Below are 26,511 nucleotides of genomic sequence, written 5' to 3'. Positions count from 1 at the left end.
ACTTGTCTTGCATACACACGGTAACACAAATGTCAGAAATTCAGATCAACAAAAACGCGGTTACGTACAACACGTACCATGGCACTATTAAAGGGAAGTTCAATACCAGTCGTGTTAGTAGAAGTTTCGTGAGAGATGATTCGCGCTTTTCAGCCTTGTGCTTTTCAGCCAGTTGCCTTGCATACACACGATCGTGATAAAAAATGCTTGAGCAAAGCGCGGTGAAGTACAACACGTACAACGGTACTATAAAGGGGACGTTCCAATTAGAATGGCGCCACCCTTTGGGCTGATTATGCAAATTTCCCGTTTCATAACTTGCTTCTGAGCATGCGTGTTTTTTCCCCCGTCGTTAAAGCGTACACACGACCGCTTTTCACCTCGAGAAAAACGACGCCGTGAAAAATGACGAGAAAAAATAGAGCAGGTTCTAAATTTTTAATGCCCATTTTTCCCATCGAGAAAAATGCTCTGGAGCCTACACATAATCGTTTTTAATGACCAATTTAAAAAATTCATTTTTCTCGTCATGAAAAACGGTCGTGTGTACGCGGCATTAGAACAGAGCAGAAGCTCTGGCAGGGGAAGTGGAGCTGCGGACAGAATGACTTGAAGAACTTTATTGCTTCAATTTACACCGAATATGAGAAAATGACATCACATATCACAAGGTAAATATTCCACCAAACAAACATGAAAACAAAGTTTTATTAAATATACTGCATAACTGAAAAGAGCATAAACCAATATATTTTATTCATCACCTTCCTCCTCCTCATCATCTTCTTCTTCTTCTTCCTCCTCTGCCTCTTCAGCAGCAGTTGCAGCCTCTTCCTGTGCAGCCTTTAGAGCTTGTTCCTCCTCTACAGTGGGGTCCACTGCTTCTGTGATCTCAGGTCCACTGGGGTACTCTGCCTGCGGTGGAGGAGGAGCAGGGGGGCTGTATCCTTCGGGGCTGTATTTCACCCCCCAGCCGATGTAGATGTTTTCAAATTTCCTGAGAAGCACAAATTACTTACATTAACATGTCTGTGCTGCCAATTAATTATCAATAAACATGCAAATGAGGTGAAACAAATGTCAGTGTAAAAAAGAGATAGACAAATAATTCCACAGCAGTGCATTAAACGCTTCCGGACCAGCCGCCATAACTGCGGCAGCCTGGCTCCCCTGCGCGAGCCGTCGTAGCTGTACATGGGCTCTTTAAAGGCACCTCTGGCGGCACGTGCGCTCGAAGCGTGTCCCCAGAGGCAATAGGAATTGCGAATCGCACCCACGATTGCGCGTTACAGAGCGAGAACGGGGATGTGTGTGTGTGTAATAGACATGTGCACTGCCTAAAAATCCATTTGTTTACGTTTCATTTGTTTTTAAGCTTTTTTCAGGAATGTGAAATTCGGAAATTTCGAATTCTGAAATTTTCGAAATTTGGCATTTTCAAATTCTGAATTTTCGAATTTCCTAATTCTGAATTTTTGAATTCTGAATTTTAGAATTTCCGATTTTCTAATTTTGTACTTTTCAAATATAGAATTTTCTCATTTACGATTTTCTAATTTTGTAATTTTCAAATTCTGAATTTTCTAATTTTCAAATTCTGAATTTTTTAATTTAGAATTTTCTAATTTACAATTTTCTAATTCAAAAATTCTGATTTTTTTCCGGATTTCGGGAATTTGCAATTTCGGAAATTTGAAATTCCGGAAATTTAAAAATTCGGAAATTTGAAAATTCGAAAATTTGAAAATTCGAAAGTTCGGACGTTTCGGAATTAACAAATTTGTCAAAATTAGTTAAAAAAAGAATTCGGAACTAAACAAATTGCACATGTCTAGTGTGTAAACACACAAATCCCAAGGATCGCCACTGATCACAGCTTATAAACAGTTTATGAACCTGAGATAATCAGGGGAGACGTGTTTGAACTTGTTCTCCCGCCGATGATCTCCGCACAGTGAGAATCCTCATTGAATGACACAGTAACAGCCAGTTTATGAAGCTGCGATCTCAGCGCTTCACTGGCGATCTGTGTCAGAATTCTCCTCCCAGATTTACCAGCTCAGAGGTGGAGAATCGGGGAGTGAAGAGGGAATCTCGGGGGATCTGAGGGGGAAGGAGGAAGATTTTTAACTTCCTGCTACCTGGTTCAGACCCCCCCCAACACTGTAACCATGTCCCCCTGTCATATTTATATATAAATATATATGCCCGGATTCACATACATCGGCGCATATTTATGCCGCTGTAGCGTATCTTCTTTATGCTACGCCGATGCAGCGCAGGGAGGCAAGAATCGAATTCACAAAGCACTTGCCACCAAATCTGCGCTGGGTTTCTTAGGCGTAAGTCGTCGTAAGTGGAAGTGGGCGTGAGCCATGCAAATGAGGCGTGAACCCATGCAAATGATGGGCCAAGCGCCATAAAGATACGAATAACGAACGGCGCATGCGCCGTCCCGTGGACGCATCCAGTGCGCATGCTCAGAATCACGTCGGAACTACTCCCTAAGATACGACGGATCACTGCCTAAGACGTGAACGTAACCTAGGTCTAGTCATATTCACGACAAAAGATACGACGGCTTGTGTTCCCTGGTCCATACCTTTGCATGGCTTGCGCCTCATATATGGGGAATAACTTTACGCCGGACGTACGACTTACGCAAACCGCGTATATTATGTGCCGGGCGCAAGTACGTTCGCATATGTGCATAGAAAATCATTGGGAGCGGCAAATGCGCCCAGCGTAAATATGCGCCCAGGATACGACGGCGTAGGTAAGTTACGTCGGTCGGAGGAAGCCCTTTTTTTAGGCGTATCTTAGTATGTGGGTCGGCGCATAGATACGACGGCGCACATTTGTACTTACGTCGGCGTATCTTGAGATACGTCGGCACAAGTGCTTTGTTAATCCAGGCCATAATGTGTGGTTATACATATATATATATTATGTAGGGGGACTCGTTATTTTATTAACATTAACCACGCCGTCTGTCCGTGTACTGATCGGTGAAATCACTGCTTAATAAACGGACATCTCTGTGTTTCCGTGAATTTCTGGTATGGAAATCTCATAAAGTCTCACGAGATTCCAGTATCAGGGGCCGTTCTCCACTGTTGGAAGCGTTTGTAGATCGCTTCACCCCTCCAAAGGAGAAGCGATCTACAAGGCTTCATAAACTGGCACCTAGAGGAGAGAGATCTCCTCTGAGAATGCCGGAGAAGTGAGTAGCGGTATTATGATAAACGGACACCTACAGTGCCTTGCGAAAGAATTCGGCCCCCTTGAACTTTGCGACCTTTTGCCACATTTCAGGCTTCAAACATAAAGATATAAAACTGTAATTTGTTTTGTAGAATCAACAACAAGTGGGACACAATCATGAAGTGGAATGAAATTTATTGGATATTTCAAACTTTTAAAAAAAACTGAAAAATTGGGCGTGCAAAATTATTCAGCCCCTTTATTTTCAGTGCAGCAAACTCTCTCCAGAAGTTCAGTGAGGATCTCTGAATGATCCAATGTTGACCTAAATGACTAATGATGATAAATAGAATCCACCTGTGTGTAATCAAGTCTCCGTATAAATGCACCTGCACTGTGATAGTCTCAGAGGTCCGTTTAAAGCGCAGAGAGCATCATGAAGAACAAGGAACACACCAGGCAGGTCCGAGATACTGTTGTGGAGAAATTTAAAGCCGGATTTGGACACAAAAAGATTTCCCAAGCTTTAAACATCCCAAGGAGCACTGTGCAAGCGATAATATTGAAATGGAAGGAGTATCAGACCACTGAAAATCTACGAAGACCTGGCCGTCCCTCTAAACTTTCAGCTGATACAAGGAGAAGACTGATCAGAGATGCAGCCAAGAGGCCCATGATCACTCTGGATGAACTGCAGAGATCTACAGCTGAGGTGGGAGACTCTGTCCATAGGACAACAATCAGTCCCTGTATACTGCACAAATCTGGCCTTTATGGAAGAGTGGCAAGAAGAAAGCCATTTCTTAAAGATATCCATAAAAAGTGTTGTTTAAAGTTTGCCACAAGCCACCTGGGAGACACACCAAACATGTGGAAGAAGGTGCTCTGGTCAGATGAAACCAAAATGGAACTTTTTGGCAACAATGCAAAACGTTATGTTTGGCGTAAAAGCAACACAGCTCATCACCCTGAACACACCATCCCCACTGTCAAACATGGTGGTGGCAGCATCATGGTTTGGGCCTGCTTTTCTTCAGCAGGGACAGGGAAGATGGTTAATATTGATGGGAAGATGGATGGAGCCAAATACAGGACCATTCTGGAAGAAAACCTGATGGAGTCTGCAAAAGACCTGAGACTGGGACAGAGATTTGTCTTCCAACAAGACAATGATCCAAAACATAAAGCAAAATCTACAATGGATTGTTTCACAAATAAACATATCCAGGTGTTAGAATGGCCAAGTCAAAGTCCAGACCTGAATCCAATCGAGAATCAGTGGAAAGAACTGAAAACTGCTGTTCACAAACGCTCTCCATCCAACCTCACTGAGCTCGAGCGGTTTTGCAAGGAGGAATGGGCAAAAATTTCAGTCTCTCGATGTGCAAAACTGATAGAGACATACCCCAAGCGACTTACAGCTGTAATCGCAGCAAAAGGTGGCGCTACAAAGTATTAACTTAAGGGGGCTAAATAATTTTGCACGCCCAATTTTTCAGTTTTTTATTTGTTAAAAAAGTTTGAAATATCCAATAAATTTCGTTCCACTTCATGATTGTGTGCCACTTGTTGTTGATTCTTCAAAAAAAATAACAGTTTTATATCTTTATGTTTGAAGCCTGAAATGTGGCAAAAGGTCGCAAAGTTCAAGGGGGCCGAATACTTTTGCAAGGCACTGTATGTACAAGAACATCAACAATTTCATGAAAGGTATGGAAACATCTGTATTTGCATATAAAAACATTTTTTCCTGGAGTTCTGCTTTAAGCAATTTGATTTCAATTTTAAACGGAAACTAAAATATTACAAAAAAAGGGTAACACCACTTTTTTGTATGATCTGAGCAGTAAAACAAAAAAGGAAAAAGTCTGGTGTCACCCGCAAACCACCTCCATCCCAATATATTCAACAAAATACAGGAAATCGCCCCGGGACTTTAAATGAGGTGAGTGTGGTTAGCCAACAATTGACAGAGTAAATGCGGTTTCAAAATGTATTAAAATTGTCATGCAAACATAAACAACATGATTTATAACCATGCCACTGAAATGATACATACAGTAAAAAATGTCATTACACGTATCATGGTATAAAATGTAGATTGCAATGTACACAGGCATGAAAAGTATCCCAACGCGTTTTGCAAGACCATGCTCATATGTATATATATATTACATTGTATACTTCATGGTTAATCTGTTGGTATAGTACCAACTGATATACATATATTCTTATTTTAGCTGACATATACAATGGACTTGGATACATGTTATGTGGAACACACACTCGATCATATTTTTTATCTACACATTTTATTTTATTTTTTTCTATTTGTCCCCTAGATTCTAAGCCCATACCATTATTGAACCAGATTGGTTCATGCATATACATATTTCTATCATATACTAATTTACTTTTATGCTGTTATGACAGCATCTATTGATACATATGCATTTATGTTGACATTATTAATTGATACTGGGAGATCTTTGGTGACACACACACCCCCATCCTGGCCATGTCTGTCGGGTTGGTTTTTCCTCTGCCTCCTCAGCTCCTCAGCCAGACGCTCATTACTGCGGCGTCTGAGTATGCAGCATTCTGTAATCTGGTCCAGCCTCTGGGGAGTATAGGGCCATGCGTTTTGGACCCTCTTGACTAATTGTCACGATACCATATCTGTGTCGATACTTATTTGGTTCATTATACTCCCTACAGATATACTAAACATGCACCTACCCCTGATGAAGCAAGCATGGTTTTGCGAAATGCGTTGGGACACTTTTCATGCCTGTGTACTTTGCAATTTACATTTTATACCATGATACATGTATTGACCTTTTTTTATGTATGTATAATTTCAGTGGCTTGGCTATGATTTATGTGGTTTATGTTTGCATGATAATTTTAATACATTTTGAGACTGCATTTACTCTGTCAAATGCTAGCTAACCGCATTCACCTCATTTAAAATCCCAGGGCGATTTCCTGTATTTTAAAAAGTAAAACAGGTAACGCACAATGCAGTTTAACTGTAGCTGTTCGTCCTTGAGATTTCCCTTCCTATCACCCTTTTGCCTGCTAAAATAAAAAAATCCCAATTTTTATTTGGGAACTTTTGTTTGACTGACTTTCCACTTCAGAGGAGTCCTTTTCTTTTGCCTAATTTTGCTGGGGCTGGACGGTCCTCAGTGATGCAGAGAGTATGCTGAGGTACGCTGCATAGTTGTTCTGTGAGCCTGGGGTGACATTATGATACACTCCAAAAGGCATGATCATGAGGTCCTGTGTTTACAGGACACAGGAAGTGGGTTCAAAGATTTTGGTTTTCATACTGTTTGTAAGAGGAATGGTGCTGGACCACAGTGCAGTGAGTCTAGTGCCTAGTACACACAAGAGGATTTATCCGCGGATACGGTCCTCCGGACCGTTTCCGCGGATAAATCCTCTGGCGGATTTTGATCTCCTGGTTGTACTAACCAGGAGATCAAAATCCCCGCGGAATTCCGTCCGCGGTGACGCGTCGCGCCGTCGCTGCGATGATGATGAGGCGACGTGCGCGACGCTGTCATATAAGGACTTCCACGCATGCGTCAAATCATTACGACGCATGCGGGGGATGGATTCGGACGGATTGATCTGGTGAGTCTGTACAGACCAGCGGATCAATCCATTGGAATGGATTCCAGCGGATAGATTTCTTAGCATGTTAGGAAATTTTTATCCGCTGGAAATCCATCCCCGGGGACAAAAATTTGCGGAAACAGATCCGCTGGATCTTACACACCAGGGGATCTATCCGCTGGAGCCGGTCCGCGGATCAATTCCAGCGGATAGATCCTCTCGTGTGTACGGGGCCTTAGGGAAATGTTTACAACAGGTGGGGTATCTATTAAGCCCAACACCAGAAATTAGAGAAAATGTATCCTTGCCCTTGCAGTAGGCTCTTCCTGCACTGCAAGGGTTAACTACCTATTCAGTCTAGTGGTAATAAGGAGAAAGGAAAAGAAGTAATACTCACCTTGTTCCATGCTCAAGCAGTGCCTCTACAACAGTGCGAACGGTCACATGAAGCCTCCTCTCTAAAGCGCTCCCAGCCTGGGTCAATCCTACCCTGTTCCATGTACAATGTCAGGTTAATGGCCCTGATTGTACGTGATAATGCTGTCGAGCCACCTGCAACCCTGAGCACTGGAGGTAGAGGAGAACAGTGGTGCAGCCAACCAGAGTGGGGGCAAGGTAAGTAATGCAATCTCTATAGCTACCCCTAGACCTAACAAGCATTTAACCCTTGATAATTCTGTAAATTGCCATGCTAAAATATCTGTTTATTCCCCCGATGATGTCAAATATGACAAAACGCGTTGGAAGGAGCTAACACATGTGACGTCGTCACACCTACTTGGACCGGTAATTTTTGGGAAACTTTGTTTGGAAGCTCTATTATGCATCTTGGGATTGTTATGCATACAACGTGCGTATTGTTTTTATTCATGTTAGTAGCATTCATACTTTGAAGTGCAATAAAACCTTTTAGACCATTTTACACTGTGGATTCTTCTATTTTGATTTTATGTGGAATTTCATGCATTTATGGTTGCCATTGATGTTACCATTGATTGGATTCACAAAATATACTGCTGAATTCCAGCCAAACAATATAATCTGGATCTCTGCTTGATGGGATTTATGATGATTTGACTCTGTAGTGGAGTCCTCATGTTATGGCAAGAGTCCATTGCTTGTGGTTGGTTAAGTCTCACGTGGTGATTGCCAAAGTGGATTAAACACTTCCTTTATGCAAAGTGTCACTGTGGTGTTCTGGAAGACCTAATCTTGACTTTTTTTTCATTTATATATGCACATGTGTTTTATATTTTATATGCTATATTTCATTTTAATAGAGTCACCTTTTACATTATATTTTAGCACAGCATTTTACACATTTTTTTCAATGGTTTTATATTTAATCCTTGATGGTACCACCCCTTCCCACCCCACCGCAAGGGTATATGTTGTGTAATTTCTGGCTCTAAATTAAATGCTGGATCTGGGATTTCAACACACTCAAATGCCTTCCCCTCTATTTTGATTGGCTACTGTTTACTTTTAATCAGGCACAAGGGAATATTTAGACATTTGGATCGGTTGTTGAATAGATGACACAATGTTGCTGGAAGAAACTGCTGTGCAGTTACCCAAAACCTAACCAGTAAGGTGCCAGCAGTTCAGCAAAAGTTTTACTAAAGCTGCTTTTCTTTCTGAAAACAAGTGTCAAGGGGATGTTGTCCCTTAGGCCCCTTTCACACAGGCGGACCGTCAGTTTTTTCGGTGGACCTGAACGGGCGCTCCATGTAAGTCTATGGAGTGCCGGATATCAGCGGTGATCATGTCCGCTGACATCCGGTCCGATCTGCTAAAATCAGACGTATGGCGATACGTTCGCCATCCGTTCTGGCGGATCGGATTAGGTGAGATCTGATGAAAACGGACATGCTATTTGTTTTCGTCCGATCTCTCCATAGGACTTAGCGGCGCTTGACAAGCCCCTCCTCGCTAAGTGAGCAGAGAGGGACCTCTCATCTGCCGGCTCAGCGGAGATCAACGGAGAGATCTCCTGAGCTGGCAGACTCCGTGGCAACGGATCCGCCTTGTGTGAATGAGGCCTTAGATACCCTTAGGGACAACATCCCCTTAACACTTGTTTTCATCCTTCACACACTGGTGCCTTCTTGACAGCCCTGTATTCTTAATTACCCTACAAGGGACAACATGAGAGCATGTCTTTTAAACTTCATCTGAAATCAACAAGACAGTCTTTAGACAGGCAATGCTGGAAATTTTTAAAAGATCGCAAAATGGGAGAACATACTTGGAGCTGGAGATGGTGTAGGCTCCGGGCCACAGATTGGATCGAAGAACTGCCAGAGCATATTGAGGGATGAGAGAAGACGAGTGTGAGGCCGTCCATGGTGGCGTCTGGTTAATTTCTGGAAAAAAATAAACAATTTACCATAAAGTCCTACCATGACAATATGATTAAGTGGGAGAAGAACTGCCATAGAAGATCTGTGTATAAACCTGCAAACTAATATCAGCTGAGAATACATGTTTATGCACCTTGCAAACACTTATGGCGGCTTATTCATTTCACCAATAGTGAGATGTTGGGAAGAGCAAACTCAGGTGATCAACTGTTCCCTCTATAGTTTTTAGATACAGAGGGGTAGATTCAGGTAGGGAACGCGTATTTGTGTGCGGGCGTAACGTATCCTATTTACGCTATGCCTCCGCAACTTTGACAGGCAAGTGCAGTATTCACAAAGCACTTGCTCCGTAAGTTGCGGCGGCGTAGCGTAAATAGGCCGGCTTAAGCCCGCCTAATTCAAATGTGGAAGATGTGGGCGTGTTTTATGTAAATTTATTGTGACCCCATGCGCATGCGCCGTCCATGAAAGTATCCCAGTGCGCATGCTCCAAATTAACCCGCAAAAAGCCAATGCTTTCGACGTGAACGTAAATTACGCACAGCCCTATTCGCGAACGACTTACGCAAACGACGTAATCGACGGAAAATTCGACGCTGGCCCGACGTCCATACTTAACATTGGCTGCGCCTCATATAGCAGGGGTAACTTTACACCGGAAAAAGCCTTACGTAAACGGCGCATCTGTACTGCGACGGCCGGGCGTACGTTCGTGAATAGGCGTATCTAGCTGATTTACATATTCTAGGCGTAAATCAGCGTACACGCCCCTAGCGGCCAGCGTAAATATGCAGTTAAGATACGATAACGTAGGAGACTTACGCCGGTCGTATCTTAGCAACATTTAAGCGTATCTCAGTTTGAGCATACGCTTAAAGTTGCGACGGCGCGGATTCGGACTTACGACGGCGTATTTACAGATACGCCCGTCGTAAGTCTTTATGAATCTGGCCCAGAGAGTTTAAAAAGGTCACAGAGTCTCTGAAGACATTTAATTATTTCCTCGTCCTGCTGCAATTGACTGGATCCGATGATGACCATCTTGTGTCTTTTTTGATGGGAACCAGTACCAGAAATACAGAGGCGGACACCGTTGTGAATGTGCTAGCTGTCTGGCTGTCATTCTGATCCCATGGCTTCAGCGCTTTCAAGGTCACTGTCTTTAAAGGGGTTGTAAAGGTAAAGGTTTTTTCACCTTAAGGTGAAAAAACATCTGTGGATTAGCGCCCCCCCCCGAGCCCCCCGTTTTCTTGGCTCATTTATTGGGTGATTGAAAGCAGCACAGCCATTGTCTCACACTGCTGTCAATCACATCCAATGACGGGGCGCACCGGGGGATGGCCGAGTGATACAGTGAGCAGCTATATCACTGGAGTGCGCCCGCAAGAACTAACCACCATGCTCGCTCGCATAAAGGTGGTTAGTTCTTGCGAAGAGGAGCCGAGACAGCCGCCGAGGGACCCTAGAAGACCAGTTTAGGGGTCACTCTGTGCAAAACGAGCTGCACAGTGGAGGTAAGTATAACATGTTTGTTATTTAAAAAAAAAATATGTTTTTATCTTTAGTGTTCCTTTAAACAAGCATGCAGATCCGCAAAGTCAGACTAAATTCAGAGCCTCTGATCTGCCTACGTGTACTGAAATCATTGCTTCAGCAGGACAGCCAAGCAGCTAGATTTCTAGAATGTGAGGCCAAATGTTTTATTTCCTCAATATAGGTTTCCTCTAACAGCAGCTATACTAATATTCTATATCGATAGGGGAACCAGGATTTGCAATATAAAATACATCTCATGGGGAAAAGTTAAAAAAGTTGTGTATTTTTGAATACCTGAACCCTTCGTGTTTAGTTGTTGGACATTTGGCAGACTTTCATTTCACTTAAAGGATAACTGATCTGTTTTACACATTATGGCCCGGATTCACAAAGGAGTTACGACGGCGTATCTCCAGTACACTCTGAGAGCTGATTAGAGGGCCCACACAGCCCACAGGAACAGAGCTAAGGCTGTCAATTAGCTGGAGGTCCCTCCCCTGTCACCATTTTTCTCTTGGTGTCCAGAAAACTTGTCAGATGTGATTGATAATGATAGCGGAGGAATGAAGCAGCAGACAGAAATGACACTTGGTCCTCTTAATTGTGACAAGTACACACTTTAGAGGGATATGTTTTGTTCATATTTCATGTCTGAGATTTACAACTACTTTAAAACCCAACGCCAGGAAAAAACAAAACACCCTTTTAGTGGACTCCCCTGCTTGTTTAGTCTGGGGGCAGAGGATTGAGGAGAAATACCTTACTACTCACACCAACAGGCTACCCCCAGTGCTGTGACCAGTCTCAGCTGGTCTGTAAGCTTTGACCAGCTCTTGTATTACAGCCTCACCAGCTTACAATACAACGTCCCTTTATTGTACATGATGGCACTGAGTCTCAGCCCACAGACCAGAGCTGGGGAACACTGGAGCCGCTCAACGCGGGGTTTAAGGTAAGTAAAGCTGCTTGCTCAGTAACCCTTATGCCTTGTACACACAAGTGGAATTTCCGACTGAAAAAGTCAGATGGAAGCTTTTCATTGGATATTCCGTCCGTGTGTATGCCCCATCGGACTTTTCCTGTCGGAAATTCTGACGGAATTAGATAGAGAACTATAGCCAGATTCAGGTATAGTTACGCCGGCGTATCAGTAGATACGCCGTCGTAACTCTGAATCCGCGCCGTCCTACATTTAAGCGTATGCTCAAACTGAGATACGCTTAAATGTTGCTAAGATACGAGCGGCGTAAGTCTTCCTACACCGTGGTATCTTAGCTGTCTATTTACGCTGGCCGCTAGGGGCGTGTACGCCGATTTACGCCTAGAATATGTAAATCAGCGAGATACGCCTATTCACGAACGTACGCTCGCCCGTCGCAATAAAGATACACCGTTTACGTAAGGCGTTTTCAGGCGTAAAGATAAACCACCAAAAAGATGGCGCAGCCAATGTTAAGTATGGACGTCGGAACCGCCGTCGAATTTCACGTCGTTTGCGTCAGTCAATTCAGAATAGGGCTGGGCGTAGGTTACGTTCACGTCGAAAGCATTGACTATTTGCGACGTGATTTGGAGCATGCGCACCGGGATACGTCCATGCGCCGTTCGTTCAAAACGTCATTTACGTGGGGTCATGCTTTATTTACATAAAACACGCCCACCCCATCACAATTTGAATTAGGCGCGCTTACGCCGGCACATTTACGATACGCCGCCGTAACTTAGGACGCAAGTGCTTTGTGAATACAGCACTTGCCTCTCTAACTTGTGGCGGCGTAACGTAAATTACATACGCTACGCCCGCACAACTTTAAGCCGCCGTACGTGAATCTGGCCACATGTTCTCAATCTTTCAGATGAAAAAATTTCTATCAGAATTTCAGTTTGTCTGGATGCAATTCCGACGGACTAAAAACCATGCATGCTCAGAATCAAGTCGAAGCATGCTCGGAAGCATTGAACTTCATTTTTCGTGGCTCATCGTAGTGTTTTGTACGTCACCGCGTTCTTGGCGGTCGGAATTTGTTGTGACTGTGTGTATGCAAGACAGCTTGAGTGGAATTCAGTTGGAACTACTGTTGGAGTGTATTACGGCGGGAAAACGAGCATTTACCTATGCAGTGCAAGGGGCCCAACTGCAAGGGTGTATTTTTTTTTGTGGAGTTCGACTTTGAAATCTCAATAGGGAAAATAATAAAAACACACATCTACTTTATCTATATGCCACCTTTACAGCATAATATTTTCTGCAAGTCTACAGGTGCTTTCTAAGGACACAAAAGATAGGTACCAGCATCCTCAGAGAGAGGTGTGAGGAGAGGAGGGCCCACTTCAGGCTCTGGTTCCTCTTCATCCTCTTTCTCTTCCTCCTCCCCCTCTTCTTCTTCCATCTCCTCTTCTGACTTTACAGCGGTGTTATACCAGACACATCGTCCCTAGAACAAGGAAACCAGGCATGTTTGTGAGGGAATATAACCTGAAACTAGGACCAGTACCTGCATCTGAAAGGTGACTCTTCTCACCTGTGGTAATATGTGTTGGACGTGATGAACCCAGTTAGACAAGCTCTCCACCAGTTCATTCACTGGAATGCCCTCAAATTCAGAATTCTCTTCGTATGTGTCCCTTACAGCCCCTTCTTCCTCTTCTTCTCCTTCCTCTTCCCCAAACTGATAAAAACCAAGAGGGCTGACAAGGGTTCCCGCTGAGATACGGGCAATCTGAGCACGCAAGAGGTTAGCCTCCGTTCCTGGGAATGGGGGGTAGGTGACAACTGGAGCTTCAAGGTTTCCTGTGAAGAGACGTCGGATCTGTGGATACAAAGATTAAACTGATATCAGTTCACTGAAAATGAAGTAGAGAAATGAAACCAAATCTACAACTAATTGTTAGTTGACAACTTAATTGATATATCACGGTAAAAGAAGGATGGGTATGGGGTTGCTCTAGTGCAGGGGTGCCCAACCAGTGGCCCGGGGAGCCCTCTGATCTGGCCCACGACCTCCTGCTCTGGGGTGGCTGGTTGGCAAGCCCAGATTGCAGGTTGCCGACCTGCCATCCCAGAGCATCAGTGTTGTGAATAAAGGCCGGCGGTAGAGGAAGCAAGCGGCTTTTTAGAAAGTGCACCACAACTGCAGGATATAATAGACGTCTATGGCAAAGTGCAGCTAACCACCGGGAAAACCTCAGGTACACTGCACCGCAACCAGTGTGGGTAGACCGCATAACATCAGTGTAAAACCAGCCTTAGGCCCCTTTCACGCGATCGGTCCAACCCAATCGGACCCTCCATTCACCTCTATGGAGCGACAGATGTAAACAGACTTTTGTCTGTTTACACTCGCCTACCTCAAATCGGATCTGTTAAAAAAAAAACAGAAGTGGATCCCTCCCCTTCCATCTGATTGGATCAGAGGGCCCATAGAGTAGATTGGGCTGTGTCTGTTTTGCATATGCAGACTGCCCACTCCGCTCATTGTGGTCCACAACTGGTTACTTAAGTCGATTAAGTGGCCCTCGGGGAAATTTGCATAAGTAGCCCAAAGGGTGGCGCCATTCGAATGGAACTTCCCCTTTATAGTGCCGTCGTACGTGTTGTACGTCACCGCGCTTTGCTCAAGCTTTTTTTTCACAATTGTGTGTAGGCAAGGCAGGCTTGAGTGTAAGGGTGAGCTCCAGGATGTTCGCATGGTACACGTGCAGAGCCCGCCAGGAAGTCTGCACGGCACTGTGCTAATCACAGCCAGGGAGACATTTCCCGATCTCTGCAGCCGAGCATCGGGACAATGTCTCCCTGGCTGTGATTAGCGCAGCGTCGTGCAGACTTCCTGGCGGGCTTTGCACATGTACTATGCGAACACGCTGGAGCTCATCCTTACTTGAGAGGAATCACGTTGAGAAAAGTGTCGTTTTTTTCCATGACATGAATAACGGTCGTGTGTATGCGGCATAAGACAGAGAAGTGAGTGATTACATGGTCACTGATTATTCAGTCCTCAGTCTGCTCACACCGGAGATCAGTGACTGTCAGTCACCGCTCTCCAGCGCTCACATGAGCGATAGACTGGGGAGAGAGTAGGCATGACTGGCTTTGGCACTCAACTACATGTTGAAAGGTGGAGCCAACTGTCAATCAGACAGCTGGATGGATCCTAAAAATATTGTCAGGATGCTTCACGTACATTGCGTGGTTCTACTCAATCAGCTAACAACCAGCAAGAGCCCGCTAGCAGCTACCTCTGGGGAATAGGAATACATTAATAAATGCACTCATGTCAGCCAAAAGGGAATTATAGCCCAAAAAAAGGTTTGGCCATACTTCTCTTTAAATAGTCGCCACGGTAACATTCATACACAATATGGGGTTAATAAGATAAGGAGTAATGAAAAATGTCATAGCTGAGCAGCTTCTGTCTTCTCTAGACATTACAGCATAGGGATAACTGCAGCATGGGAGGCGGATACCTTTCTTGCTGTTGTAATCTGTGCAGGGGTTACAGGAGGCAGGCGGACCCAGTCTGCACCAGGTTCTGTACACACAAAGTAGACATATTTATTTGCTCCTGTGCCATTTTCCTCCCGAGGCAGCACAGGAGGGGGCCGGTATGTGGATTTTGGGGGCAAATCTTCTGCTTCTTCTTTTTCCTCTTCATCTTCTTCTTCCTCGGCTGCTTTTTCCTCTTCTTCTTCTGCCCCTTCCTCAGCTTCATCATCTTCACCTTCTCGGAACTGCACCTCCGCCACCAAGTAGCTGCCATGAGCACCAAGGATCTTGCCCCAGAATCGGCAGCGCTGGAGGGGGCGTGTGTCAATGAGCCGTTTCAAGGCAAGCGCTATGTGCACGGTCTCGTCTCGCCCTAGATTTACACCTCCTTGCTGAAGCAGGTGAGCAAGATCCAGGAGATTGGGGAGAGGAGAGTCCATCTGTCGAAGAAAAAAATATGGGATCTATATTTTGGTAATGGTATTTGTTGTTGTGTCATCTCAAGCATAAATCTCCTCAGCAGTAAATTGAATAGCCAAATCCTAGAATATTATTGGAAAATGACCAAACGCATTTAGGGCCAGATTCACGTAGAATCGCGGCGGCGTAACGTATCCTAGATACGTTACACCGCCGCAATTTTTCATCGCAAGTGCCTGATTCACCAAGCACTTGCGACGAAAACTACGCCGGCGCAAGGCGGGCCAATTTAAATGGTCGTGTACCATTTAAATTAGGCGCGCTCCCGCGCCGGACCTACTGCGCATGCTCCGTTTCTTAACTCCCGCCGTGCTTTGCGCGCCTTGACGTCATTTTTTTGAACGGCGACGCGCGTAGCGTACTTCCGTATTCCTGGATGGCTTACGCAAACGACGTTAAATTTTGAATTTCGAAGCGGGAACGACGGCCATACTTTAGACAGCAATACACTTGCTGACTAAAGTTAGGGCACCAAAAAAAACGACTAACTTTGCGACGGGAAAACTAGACTAGCGGCGACGTAGCGAACGCGAAAATACGTCGTGGATCCGCCGTAACTCCTAATTTGCATACCCGACACTGGCTTACGATGCGAACTCCCCCCAGCGGCGGCCGCGGTACTGCATCCTAAGATCCGAGAGTGTAAAACAATTACACCTGTCGGATCTTATGGATATCTATGCGTAACTGATTCTATGAATCAGTCGCATAGATAGAAACAGAGATACGACGGCGTATCAGGAGAAACGCCGTCGTATCTCATTTGTGAATCTAGCCCTTAGCTTTTATCTAAGGATACATCTGTGTTTATCCATGACATGCTTCAAGTAGAAGCCTGGTCTAATCAAAGCTTAAACCTGCTCCCCCCCCCCATTCTTTTGCCCCGTACACGCGATAGGTTTTCCCGTTGGAAAAAGTCAGATGAGAGCTTTTGAGAGTGTGTGTATGCTCCATCAGACTTTTTCCAACGGAAAAACTGCTGGAAAAAGATAGAAAGCAGGTTCTCTTTTTTCCCGTCAGGAAAAAATCTGATCAGAATTTGTTATCGTGTGTACAAATTCCGACACGCAAAATTCCGACGCATGCATGGAAACAAATCGACGCATGCTCAGAAGCATAGAACTTCATTTTCTCGGCTCGTCGTAGTCTTTTATGTCACCGCGTTCTTGGCAGTCAAAAGTTCACCGAACTTTTGTGTGACTATGTGTATGCAAGACAGGCTTGAGCGGATCGGTTTTCCCGTCGGAAAAAAGTTGTTTTTTCTGACGGGAAAACCGATCGTGTGTACAGGGCATAAGCCTCGTGCTATCTAGCCTGTAAAGGCCTAACCTAATCTAAGGGCGCTCCGGTCCGGTTATGTGATCTCCCCAGCGGACGGCTTCAGGGGAGAGGAGAGAGCAGCGACAATGGCTGCAGTGCCTGGATGGTAATGTCACCTATGGTTTTACTATGGGTCATCCGATGTCTACTGTCCCTCCTCTCCCTTAAAGCCAGCACTGGGAGCCAATCACATGACCGTGGCTTCAGGGGAGATGCACTCTGCAGTGTATGGGAAATGTAGTTCCAAAACATCTGGGGTGCCAATGTTCGCCATCACTGCCCTAGGGAATCATTCCCTCTATAGCCAGATGCAGACAATGGCAATAACATGCACATGGTTGCAGTACTGCAACTCCTTAGGAGATAAAACAGGCACAGAGGAGGCAACATATCATATCACCTATCATATCACCTCCGAGCTGCCTGTCAAATGCCACTCAAAGGCAATCACACCCTGCATTTGAAGCATATCTAAGTGTACATGTTTGTGTTTAATGCATCCACCTCTTCGAATGAATCTCAATGGGTGGCGGTATGCAGCGGGTCCTGGTTATGTCACTATCCAGGCGCTGCATGCCGTACAGCCCTTGAACAATCTTGTGCATTAAGCCTTACATACTTTTACATACATGTTTGTGTTTTTTCAATTCTATTTTGATTGAATTTTCTTTATTTGGCGACTCTTAAACTTATAGGGCCAGATCCACGTACAGGCGCCTATCTTTAGGCGGGCGTAGCGTATCTCAGAAACGCTACGCCGCCGTAACTTAGAAAGGCAAGTACTGTATTCACAAAGAATTTGCGCCTTTAGTTACGGCGGCGTAGCGTATATCGGGTGGCGTAAGCCCGCCTAATTCAAAAGAGTCTGGTTGGGGGCGTGTTCTATGCTAACTAATCGTGACCCCACGTATTTGACGTTTCTTACGAACGGCGCATGCGCCGTCCGTGAAAGAATCCCAGTGCGCATGCTCCAAATTACACCGCAAATCGTCAATGCTTTAGACGTGAACGTAACTTACGCACAGCCCTATTCGCAAACGACGTAAGAAATTTGACGCTGGCCTGACGTCCATACTTAACATTGCGTACGCCTCATATAGCAGGGGTAACTTTACGCCGGAAAAAGCCTAACGTAAACGACGTAAAAAAATGCGCCGTACGTTTGAGAATAGGCGTATCTAGCTAATTTGCATACTTTACGCGGAAATCAACGGAAGCGCCACCTAGCGGCCAGCGTAAATATGCACCTAAGATCCGACGGCGTACTAAGACGTACGTCAGTCGGATCTAGCCCACTTTCAGGCGTATCTTGTTTTGTGAATACAAAACAAAGATACGCCGGCGCATCGTAGAACTTACGCGGCGTATCAATAGATACGCCGCCATAAGTTCTTCGCGGATCTGGGCCATAGTGATTTTTTGGCTTGGTTGGAATCTTATTTGCTCACCATCTCTCCATCCCCCTCAGCCTCCTCTCCTTCTCCGCCTCCATGAGTGAAGAGCGCATGGTGGGATTCCGCCTTAATGTAAGTGTGTGGGTCATCTTTCTGGGTGCGTAGTGTGTCAAGTCCTTTGTTCAGCCTGGACCAGTGCAGTTCTGTGCTCAGCTGTTCCAGGATCTCCAGTGGATTAGGCGGGCGCTCTGCTAGGATCCGGGACAGGAGAGCAGACATGTGATCGTATCTGTGATCATTAGGAAAAGACAAACATGTTAATAGAATACAGTACACTGGCTTCCTTCTCCGACCATCACTGGGCCTTATGTACATTAACTCAGGGCCGTCTTAATAGCATCATGGGCCCCTGGGCAAAGTAATGCTCTGGGCCCCTACAATGGAGACAGTGCAGGTAAACAGACATCAAGTAGATAGGAGGCAGACAAGCAGAGCTTCGCCTTTTGGGTGGCACTCCGCATTACCTGCATGAACAATCATTCCGTACAGCAAAGAAACAGTGGGAAAATACTACATACATAAAGTAACAAAGCTGTCCTGTGTATATAATCTGCTAGATTCCTGCGTCCCCAGCACTCTGACCCCTCTACGCCCCAGATATCCCCCCAGCACTCTGACCCCTCTACACCCCAGATATCCCCCCAGCACTCTGACCCCTCTACACCCCAGATATCCCCCCAGCACTCTGACCCCTCTACACCCCAGATATCCCCCCAGCACTCTGACCCCTCTACGCCCCAGATATCCCCCCAGCACTCTGACCCCTCTACACCCCAGATATCCCCCCAGCACTCTGACCCCTCTACGCCCCAGATATCCCCCCAGCACTCTGACCCCTCTACGCCCCAGATATCCCCCCCCCCCAGCACTCTGACCCCTCTACACCCTAGATATCCCCCCAGCACTCTGACCCCTCTACGCCCCAGATATCCCCCCAGCACTCTGACCCCTCTACACCCCAGATATCCCCCCAGCACTCTGACCCCTCTACACCCCAGATATCCCCCCAGCACTCTGACCCCTCTACGCCCCAGATATCCCCCCAGCACTTTGACCCCTCTACACCCCAGATATCCCCCCCAACACTCTGACCCCTCTACACCCCAGATATCCCCCCCCCAGCACTCTGACCCCTCTACGCCCCAGATATCCCCCCAGCACTCTGACCCCTCTACGCCCCAGATATCCCCCCAGCACTCTGACCCCTCTACGCCCCAGATATCCCCCCAGCACTCTGACCCCTCTACACCCCAGATATCCCCCCCAGCATTCTGACCCCTCTACGCCCCAGATATCCCCCCCAACACTCTGACCCCTCTACACCCTAGATATCCCCCCAGCACTCTGACCCCTCTACGCCCCAGATATCCCCCCAGCACTCTGACCCCTCTACACCCCAGATATCCCCCCCAACACTCTGACCCCTCTACACCCCAGATATCCCCCCCAGCACTCTGACCCCTCTACGCCCCAGATATCCCCCCAGCACTCTGACCCCTCTACACCCCAGATATCCCCCCCAGCACTCTGACCCCTCTACGCCCCAGATATCCCCCCCAGCACTCTGACCCCTCTACACCCCAGATATCCCCCCCAGCATTCTGACCCCTCTACGCCCCAGATATCCCCCCCAGCACTCTGACCCCTCTACACCCTAGATATCCCCCCAGCACTCTGACCCCTCTACGCCCCAGATATCCCCCCAGCACTCTGACCCCTCTACACCCCAGATATCCCCCCCAACACTCTGACCCCTCTACACCCCAGATATCCCCCCCAGCACTCTGACCCCTCTACGCCCCAGATATCCCCCCAGCACTCTGACCCCTCTACGCCCCAGATATCCCCCCAGCACTCTGACCCCTCTACGCCCCAGATATCCCCCCCAACACTCTGACCCCTCTACACCCCAGATATCCCCCCAGCACTCTGACCCCTCTACACCCCAGATATCCCCCCAGCACTCTGACCCCTCTACACCCCAGATATCCCCCCAGCACTCTGACCCCTCTACACCCCAGATATCCCCCCAGCACTCTGACCCCTCTACACCCCAGATATCCCCCCAGCAATATAACCATATTTCATAAAATACCCCTTGTATTGTGACCCCACAAAATCCCTGATACCTCTAACACTATAGCCACCCAAGCGTTGCTACCCCCTATACATCCCAGGTCCCCCCTCAGCATTGTTTTCCTCAATACACCCTTGAAATCCTCCAGCACTATTACTCCATCCATGTAGTACCCCCTTTTCCAGTGGAGATACAGTGCATGTAACCTATTAGCTCTGTGCCCACCTCCAGCACTGCACTTGCCTATACCAATAAAGCAAGCAGAAGGAGGAGCGGAGAAGGGAGCATCCCTCTGGGCATTCCAAGCCTTTCGGTGAAAACAGTGCTGGACAGCTGGGCTCACCATGACACCATCCACAATGCTACTTTTGCAGGTGGGCTATCAGTGCTGCCGCCTCAGCAGCTCTTACCCCGCAGCCTTCGAGTCTCTAAGCATTCAAGCTGCATTGGCGGGGTCAGAGCATCACTGGCACTCCGGCCCTGCCCCTCCCTGCTGGCTGTGAAATAATAGGTATCGTTCTGCACAGCGCGGCACACCGCTGCCAGCCTGCCTCCCCTGTGTATCCATTACTCTCAGTGCCATCATGGGGCCCCCGATTTCGGGGCAGCATGGGCTCAAGGACCAGCTGCTTTGGGGAAAGTGCTGGGGCCCCTGGGCATAGCCCAGGAGTGCCTACTCATTAAGACAGCCCTGCATTAACTGGATGACAGAACAGTGCCTGCATTGTCCACACCAAACAATCGTTGTCCAGCTGGACAATTGGTCGGAGTCAGCGGTGACATCAGCGCGCACCGTACAATACTGACGGCAGCCGTGTCTACCACAAGATTCTGTTGATACAAGTTATCAGCCTGTAATGCGATTTCTTTTTAATAAATGTAATTTTAAAAAGATAATGCACTCGGCCCTCCTTTTCCTTTCCATTTCTATCTGTGAGCCGGGAGCCTTTGACCATCCAGAGTTCCATATACAGTAGACGGTGATACAGATCGATGTCTCTCAGCTGTCCACAATTAGGCCCTTTTCACACTGGGCCTTTTTTTTGGGCGTTATTCAAGCGTTTTTCAGGCGCTTTGGCTTTAAAAAAAAGCTTGTAAAGCGCCTGAAAGAAGCCTCATCTGCAATCCCAATGTGAAAGACTTTCAGAGCCCTTTCACACTGCCAGCGCCTGAAAAGCGCTGGTAAAGCACCGCTTAGACCCTAACGTTTTAGGGCGTTTTTGCAGTGCCTCAGTGTGAAAGGGCAAGGCGTTTTTACAGCGCTTTCAATTAATTTCAATGAATGGGGCGTTTTTGGAGCGTTTTTTTCAGCGCCCAAAAGCTGCTCCAAAGATTGCTGCTTGCAGGACTCAGTGTGAAAGGGTCCATTGAGATGCATGGAGAGCGTATTATGAGCGTTTTAATAGCGCTATTTTTAACGCTGTAAAAACGCTTCAGTGTAAAAGGGGTCTTAGGGATGTGTCTATATGGGAATGTTTGGCCTTTCTTCCAGAAGCGCATTTGTAAGGCAAGACTGGGATGCCATTAAAGTTCATGTGCGTGTAAAGGCAAGTGTCCCAATACTTTTGGTAATATAGGGCCAGAGTCTCGTCCAGCGGCGTATCTCTGCGGCGGCGTAACGTATCCGATTTACGTTACGCCGCCGCAACTTAGACGGGCAAGTGCTGTATTCTCAAAGCACTTGCTCCGTAAGTTGCGGCAGCGCAGCGTAAATCGGCCGGCGTAAGCCCGCCTAAATTAAAATTTGGCATGCGCCGTCCGTGGAATTTCCCAGTGTGCAATGCTCCAAAGTACGCCGCAAGGACGTCATTGGTTTCGACGTGAACGTAAATGACGTCCAACCCCATTCACGGACGACTTACGCAAACGACGTAACTTTTTCAAATTTCGACCCGGGAACGACGGCCATACTTAACATTGTTACGCCGCACTTATGCCTCATATAGCAGGGGCAACTATACGCCGGGAAAAGCCTAACGTAAACGTCGTAACTTTACTGTGTCGGCCGCGCGTACGTTCGGGAATTCGCGTATCTAGCTAATTTACATATTTCGACACGTAAATCAGCTTACACGCCCCTAGCGGCCAGTGGAAAAATGCAGTTACGATCCGACGGCGTAAGAGACTTACGCCTGTCGGATCTAATGGATATCTATGCGTAACTGATTCTAAGAATCAGGCGCATAGATACGACGGCTCGGATTAGGACTTACGACGGCGTACATGGCGCTGCGCCGTCGTAAGTCCTTTCAGAATCTGGGCCATAGTGTATATTCCCTGTAATGCCCCATTCACATCGCCGTGTCGCATTTGTCATGCATTTTTCGCGCTTTGATCTCTGTGCATATGGCAGCGCACTTCTATGAATGGGTTAACAAACATGCCAAAATAAGCCCCCGGGAAACTATTCCGGTGTTGAGCTTCGTGTATTTGCTCGCTACGTCTGGGCTGCCATTAACAATTAACGACACTGCAAGTGCAACGTGCATTTTCCACGCGTGTTTTTTTACACGCGCGTGTGTGTTTGTTCCCGGAATGCACAGATGAGAATGAGGCCTAAATGAAACTTTTGTTTTTCCATAATTTTCAGATTCAGACTTCATTACACCGGGATTGTCTTTGGATCGGGTGTTTATGATTCCGGTTTTCTCCTATAATAATGAACACACACAGTGCAATGCTGTGACTGATTATTTGTCCCCCCCCTCCCCCCGGGCCGGGCCCCTTCATACTCACAGGCTGACCCCATTCGGGCCGGCTTGCTGTAGGTAGGCTTTGGCGTTGTGGATCTGCAGCTCCCGGGGATCCGGAGTCATCTCGGCCACACTCTCCGACATTTCTCGGCGATCCTGGTCCACCGTCTGAGTTTGCTTCCCCTCTGCGTCTCTCGCTGCTAGGCAACCACGCCGTCCCCCGATTGCTAGGAGACAGAGCGACGCTTACACGTCACGTGTCTACAGCCTCACACACGGTGCGCATGCTGGGAGTTCTACATTTTTCATCCCGTGTCCCCTGCAGTATTATAAACTGGCAGCAGGTGGCACTGGTGTCTTCGAGTTTCTGTAACCTGTAGTGAGGAAGCTTGAGGGTAGATTGCTGATTTTTCCTTTTTCTAAGTACCGGTTTCCTGGCTGTCATGCCAATCTAATGGCTTCAGCACTTTTTTTTAAAGAGCCCATTTACTCCACTGCACATAATAATGTGCCCTGATAATAAGCAGTTTCACGGCTAAGCCTTTTTCTGACATTTGTTGCTTAAAGCGGTGGTTCACCCACAATAACAACATTCTAGCATTAAATTAAGCATAGTAGCGCAAGCTACAGTATGCCTTTATTTTATTTTTTTTGCCCCGTACACTGTGTAATCCTATAGTGAAGATTCCGACTCCCCGCAGGGAATGGGCGTTCCTATCCAGAGGGAAGATGATTGACGGCCGGTGACTTGTCCTGAATGTTCCCCTATGGGGGAAGTTCCTCCACTGACTGCGCAGGCGCAAGCTTCCCGACGGAAATCCCCAAACCTCGCCCGGCATCCAGGCTCATTCTTTAACATCCCCGTGGATTGGAGGATGTTAAAAAAAGAGCCAGGAGGCCGAGCGAGCGAAGCGAGCCGTCCGAGCGCAGCGAGGACGTGAGGCCGACTGGCCACTTACCTCACAATCCACGTCGCCCTGGATGCAGGCCGCCGTTCGGGGATTTCCGTCAGCAAGTTTGCACCTGCGCAGTGTTTGAAGGAACTTTCCCGATGGCTGGAACCATCTCACCGCATCAGTTCGCGCATGCGCTGGAACTTCCATGATACATGGAACCAGCACGTCAGATCACCGGCTATGGCACGTCACGCTCCCCGAAGATAGCCGGAGTAGGTCTCGGCTCTTCACGGCGCTATATGGCGCCTGCGCACAGACTATGCGCCGTGAAGAGCCAAGTCCTATTTCGGCTATTTTCGGAGAAGCGTGACGCGCCAGAGCGAGCCGTCAATCATCTTCCCTCTGGATAGGAACGCCCATTCCCCGCGGGGAGTCGGAATCTTCACTATAGGATTACACAGTGAGTACGGGGCAAAAAAAATAAATAAAGGCATACTGTAGCTCACGCTACTATGCTTAAAGGAGTTCTCTGACCTAAAACTTTTAACCCCGCTGTGCCCGGGCTGTAAAAATATACAAAATAAACTTTCACTTACCTGCCTACGATCCCCCGTTGTTCCGATATCGCCGTCCCGTTCTCCGGTCCCGGTCTCTTCCGCTTCCTGTGTGTCGGTGACTCATAGTGCGCTCAGCCTATCAGCGGCCGCGACGGGACATTGCTGCGGCCGCTGATAGGCTGAGCGCACTATGAGTCACCGACACACAGGAAGCGGAAGGGGCCCGGGACCGGAGAACGGGACGGCGATATCGGAACAACGGGGGATCGTAGGCAGGTAAGTGAAAGTTTATTTTGTATATTTTTACAGCCCGGGCACAGCGGGGGTTAAAAGTTTTAGGTCAGAGAACTCCTTTAATTTAATGCTAGAAAACATTTTTTTATAGGGTGAACCCCCTCTTTAAAAGTAAAAATTCATATTTTTTTCTAGAAAATTACTTAGAACCTCCAAACATTATATATATTTTTTAGCAGAGACCCTAAAGAATAAAATGGCAGTCTTTGCAATATTTTATGTCACACTGTATTTGCATAGCAACCTTTTAACCACTTAAGCCCCGGACCAAAATGCAGGTAAAGGACCAGGCCCCTTTTTGCGATTCAGTAATGCGTCACTTTTTACTGACAATTGCGCGGTCGTGCGACGTGGCTCCCAAACCAAATTGGCGTCCTTTTTTTTCCACAAAGAGAGCTTTCCTTTGGTGGTATTTGATCACCTCTGCGTTTTTTATTTTTTGCGCTATAAACAAAAATATAGCGACAATTTTGAAAAAAATGCCATATTTTTTACTTTTTGCTATAATAAATATCCCCCAAAAATATATAAAAAAATTGTTTTTTTCCTCAGTTTAGGCCGATACGTATTCTTCTACATATTTTTGGTAAAAAAAAAATCGCAATAAGCGTTTATCGCTTGCTTTGCGCAAAATTTATAGCGTTTGCAAAATAGGGGATAGTTTTATTGCATTTTTATTCCTTTTTTCTTTTTACTACTAATGGCGGCGATCAGCGTTTTTTTTCGTAGCTGCGACATTATGGCGGACTCTTCGGACAATTTTGACACATTTTTGGGACCATTGTCATTTTCACAGCAAAAAATGCATTTAAAATGCATTGTTTATTGTGAAAATAACAGTTGCAGTTTGGGAGTTAACCACAGGGGGCGCTGATGGGGTTATGTGTGGCTGTAGGAGTGACGTCATCGATTGTGTCTCCCTATAAAGGGGATGACACGATCGATGCAGCCGCCACAGTGAAGCACGGGGAAGCCGTGTTTACATACGCCTCTCCCCGTTCTTCAGCTCCGGGGACCGATCGTGGGACCCCAGCGGCAATCGGGTCTGCGGGTCCCGTGGTCCCGGAGCTTCGGACCGGGTCGCGGGCGCGCGCCCGCGACCCGGTCCGAAGCTCCGGGACCACGGGACCCGCAGACTACGGCTGGGTAGATGTACAGTAGTTACGGTAGTACACTTTCATGAATAAAAAAAACAAAACAAAACAGTAAAGTTTGTTTTTTGTATAATGTGAAAGATGATGTTACGCCGAGTACATAGATAACTAACATGTCACGCTTTAAAATCTCACACTCATGGAATGGCGACAAACTACGGTAGTTAAAAATCTCCATAGGCATCGCTTTCTACAGGTTGACAGTTTAAAATTGCAGAGGAGGTCTAGTGCTAGAATTATTGCTCTCGCTCTAACGATCGTGGCGATACCTCAAATGTGTGGTTTGAACACGTGCTGCGATGACGTCACTCCCACACATGTACATGTAATGGCGGCGATCAGCGTTTTTTTTCGTGACTGCGACATTATGGCGGAC

General features: G+C 46.7%; 1 protein-coding gene across 1 annotated transcript; it reads right to left on the bottom strand.

Moving 5' to 3' along the window:
• Nucleotides 1-688: 688 nt before the first annotated feature.
• On the bottom strand, nucleotides 689-23,459 carry RSPH6A (radial spoke head 6 homolog A). Its single transcript, XM_040323562.1, has 7 exons — nucleotides 23,278-23,459; nucleotides 18,459-18,693; nucleotides 15,192-15,650; nucleotides 13,250-13,537; nucleotides 13,018-13,162; nucleotides 9,077-9,194; nucleotides 689-997 (listed from the first exon to the last, which is right to left on the bottom strand). Exons 1-7 carry the CDS (start codon nucleotides 23,376-23,378, stop codon nucleotides 754-756), a joined length of 1,590 nt encoding a protein of 529 aa, XP_040179496.1. The 5' UTR covers nucleotides 23,379-23,459; the 3' UTR covers nucleotides 689-753.
• Nucleotides 23,460-26,511: the final 3,052 nt, after the last annotated feature.

Source organism: Rana temporaria, chromosome 9 (assembly GCF_905171775.1).
Source record: "Rana temporaria chromosome 9, aRanTem1.1, whole genome shotgun sequence".
Classification (NCBI taxonomy): Eukaryota; Metazoa; Chordata; class Amphibia; order Anura; family Ranidae; genus Rana; species Rana temporaria.
Note: the sequence above shows the minus strand (reverse complement) of the source record. Positions and strands in the feature narration are given on the sequence as shown.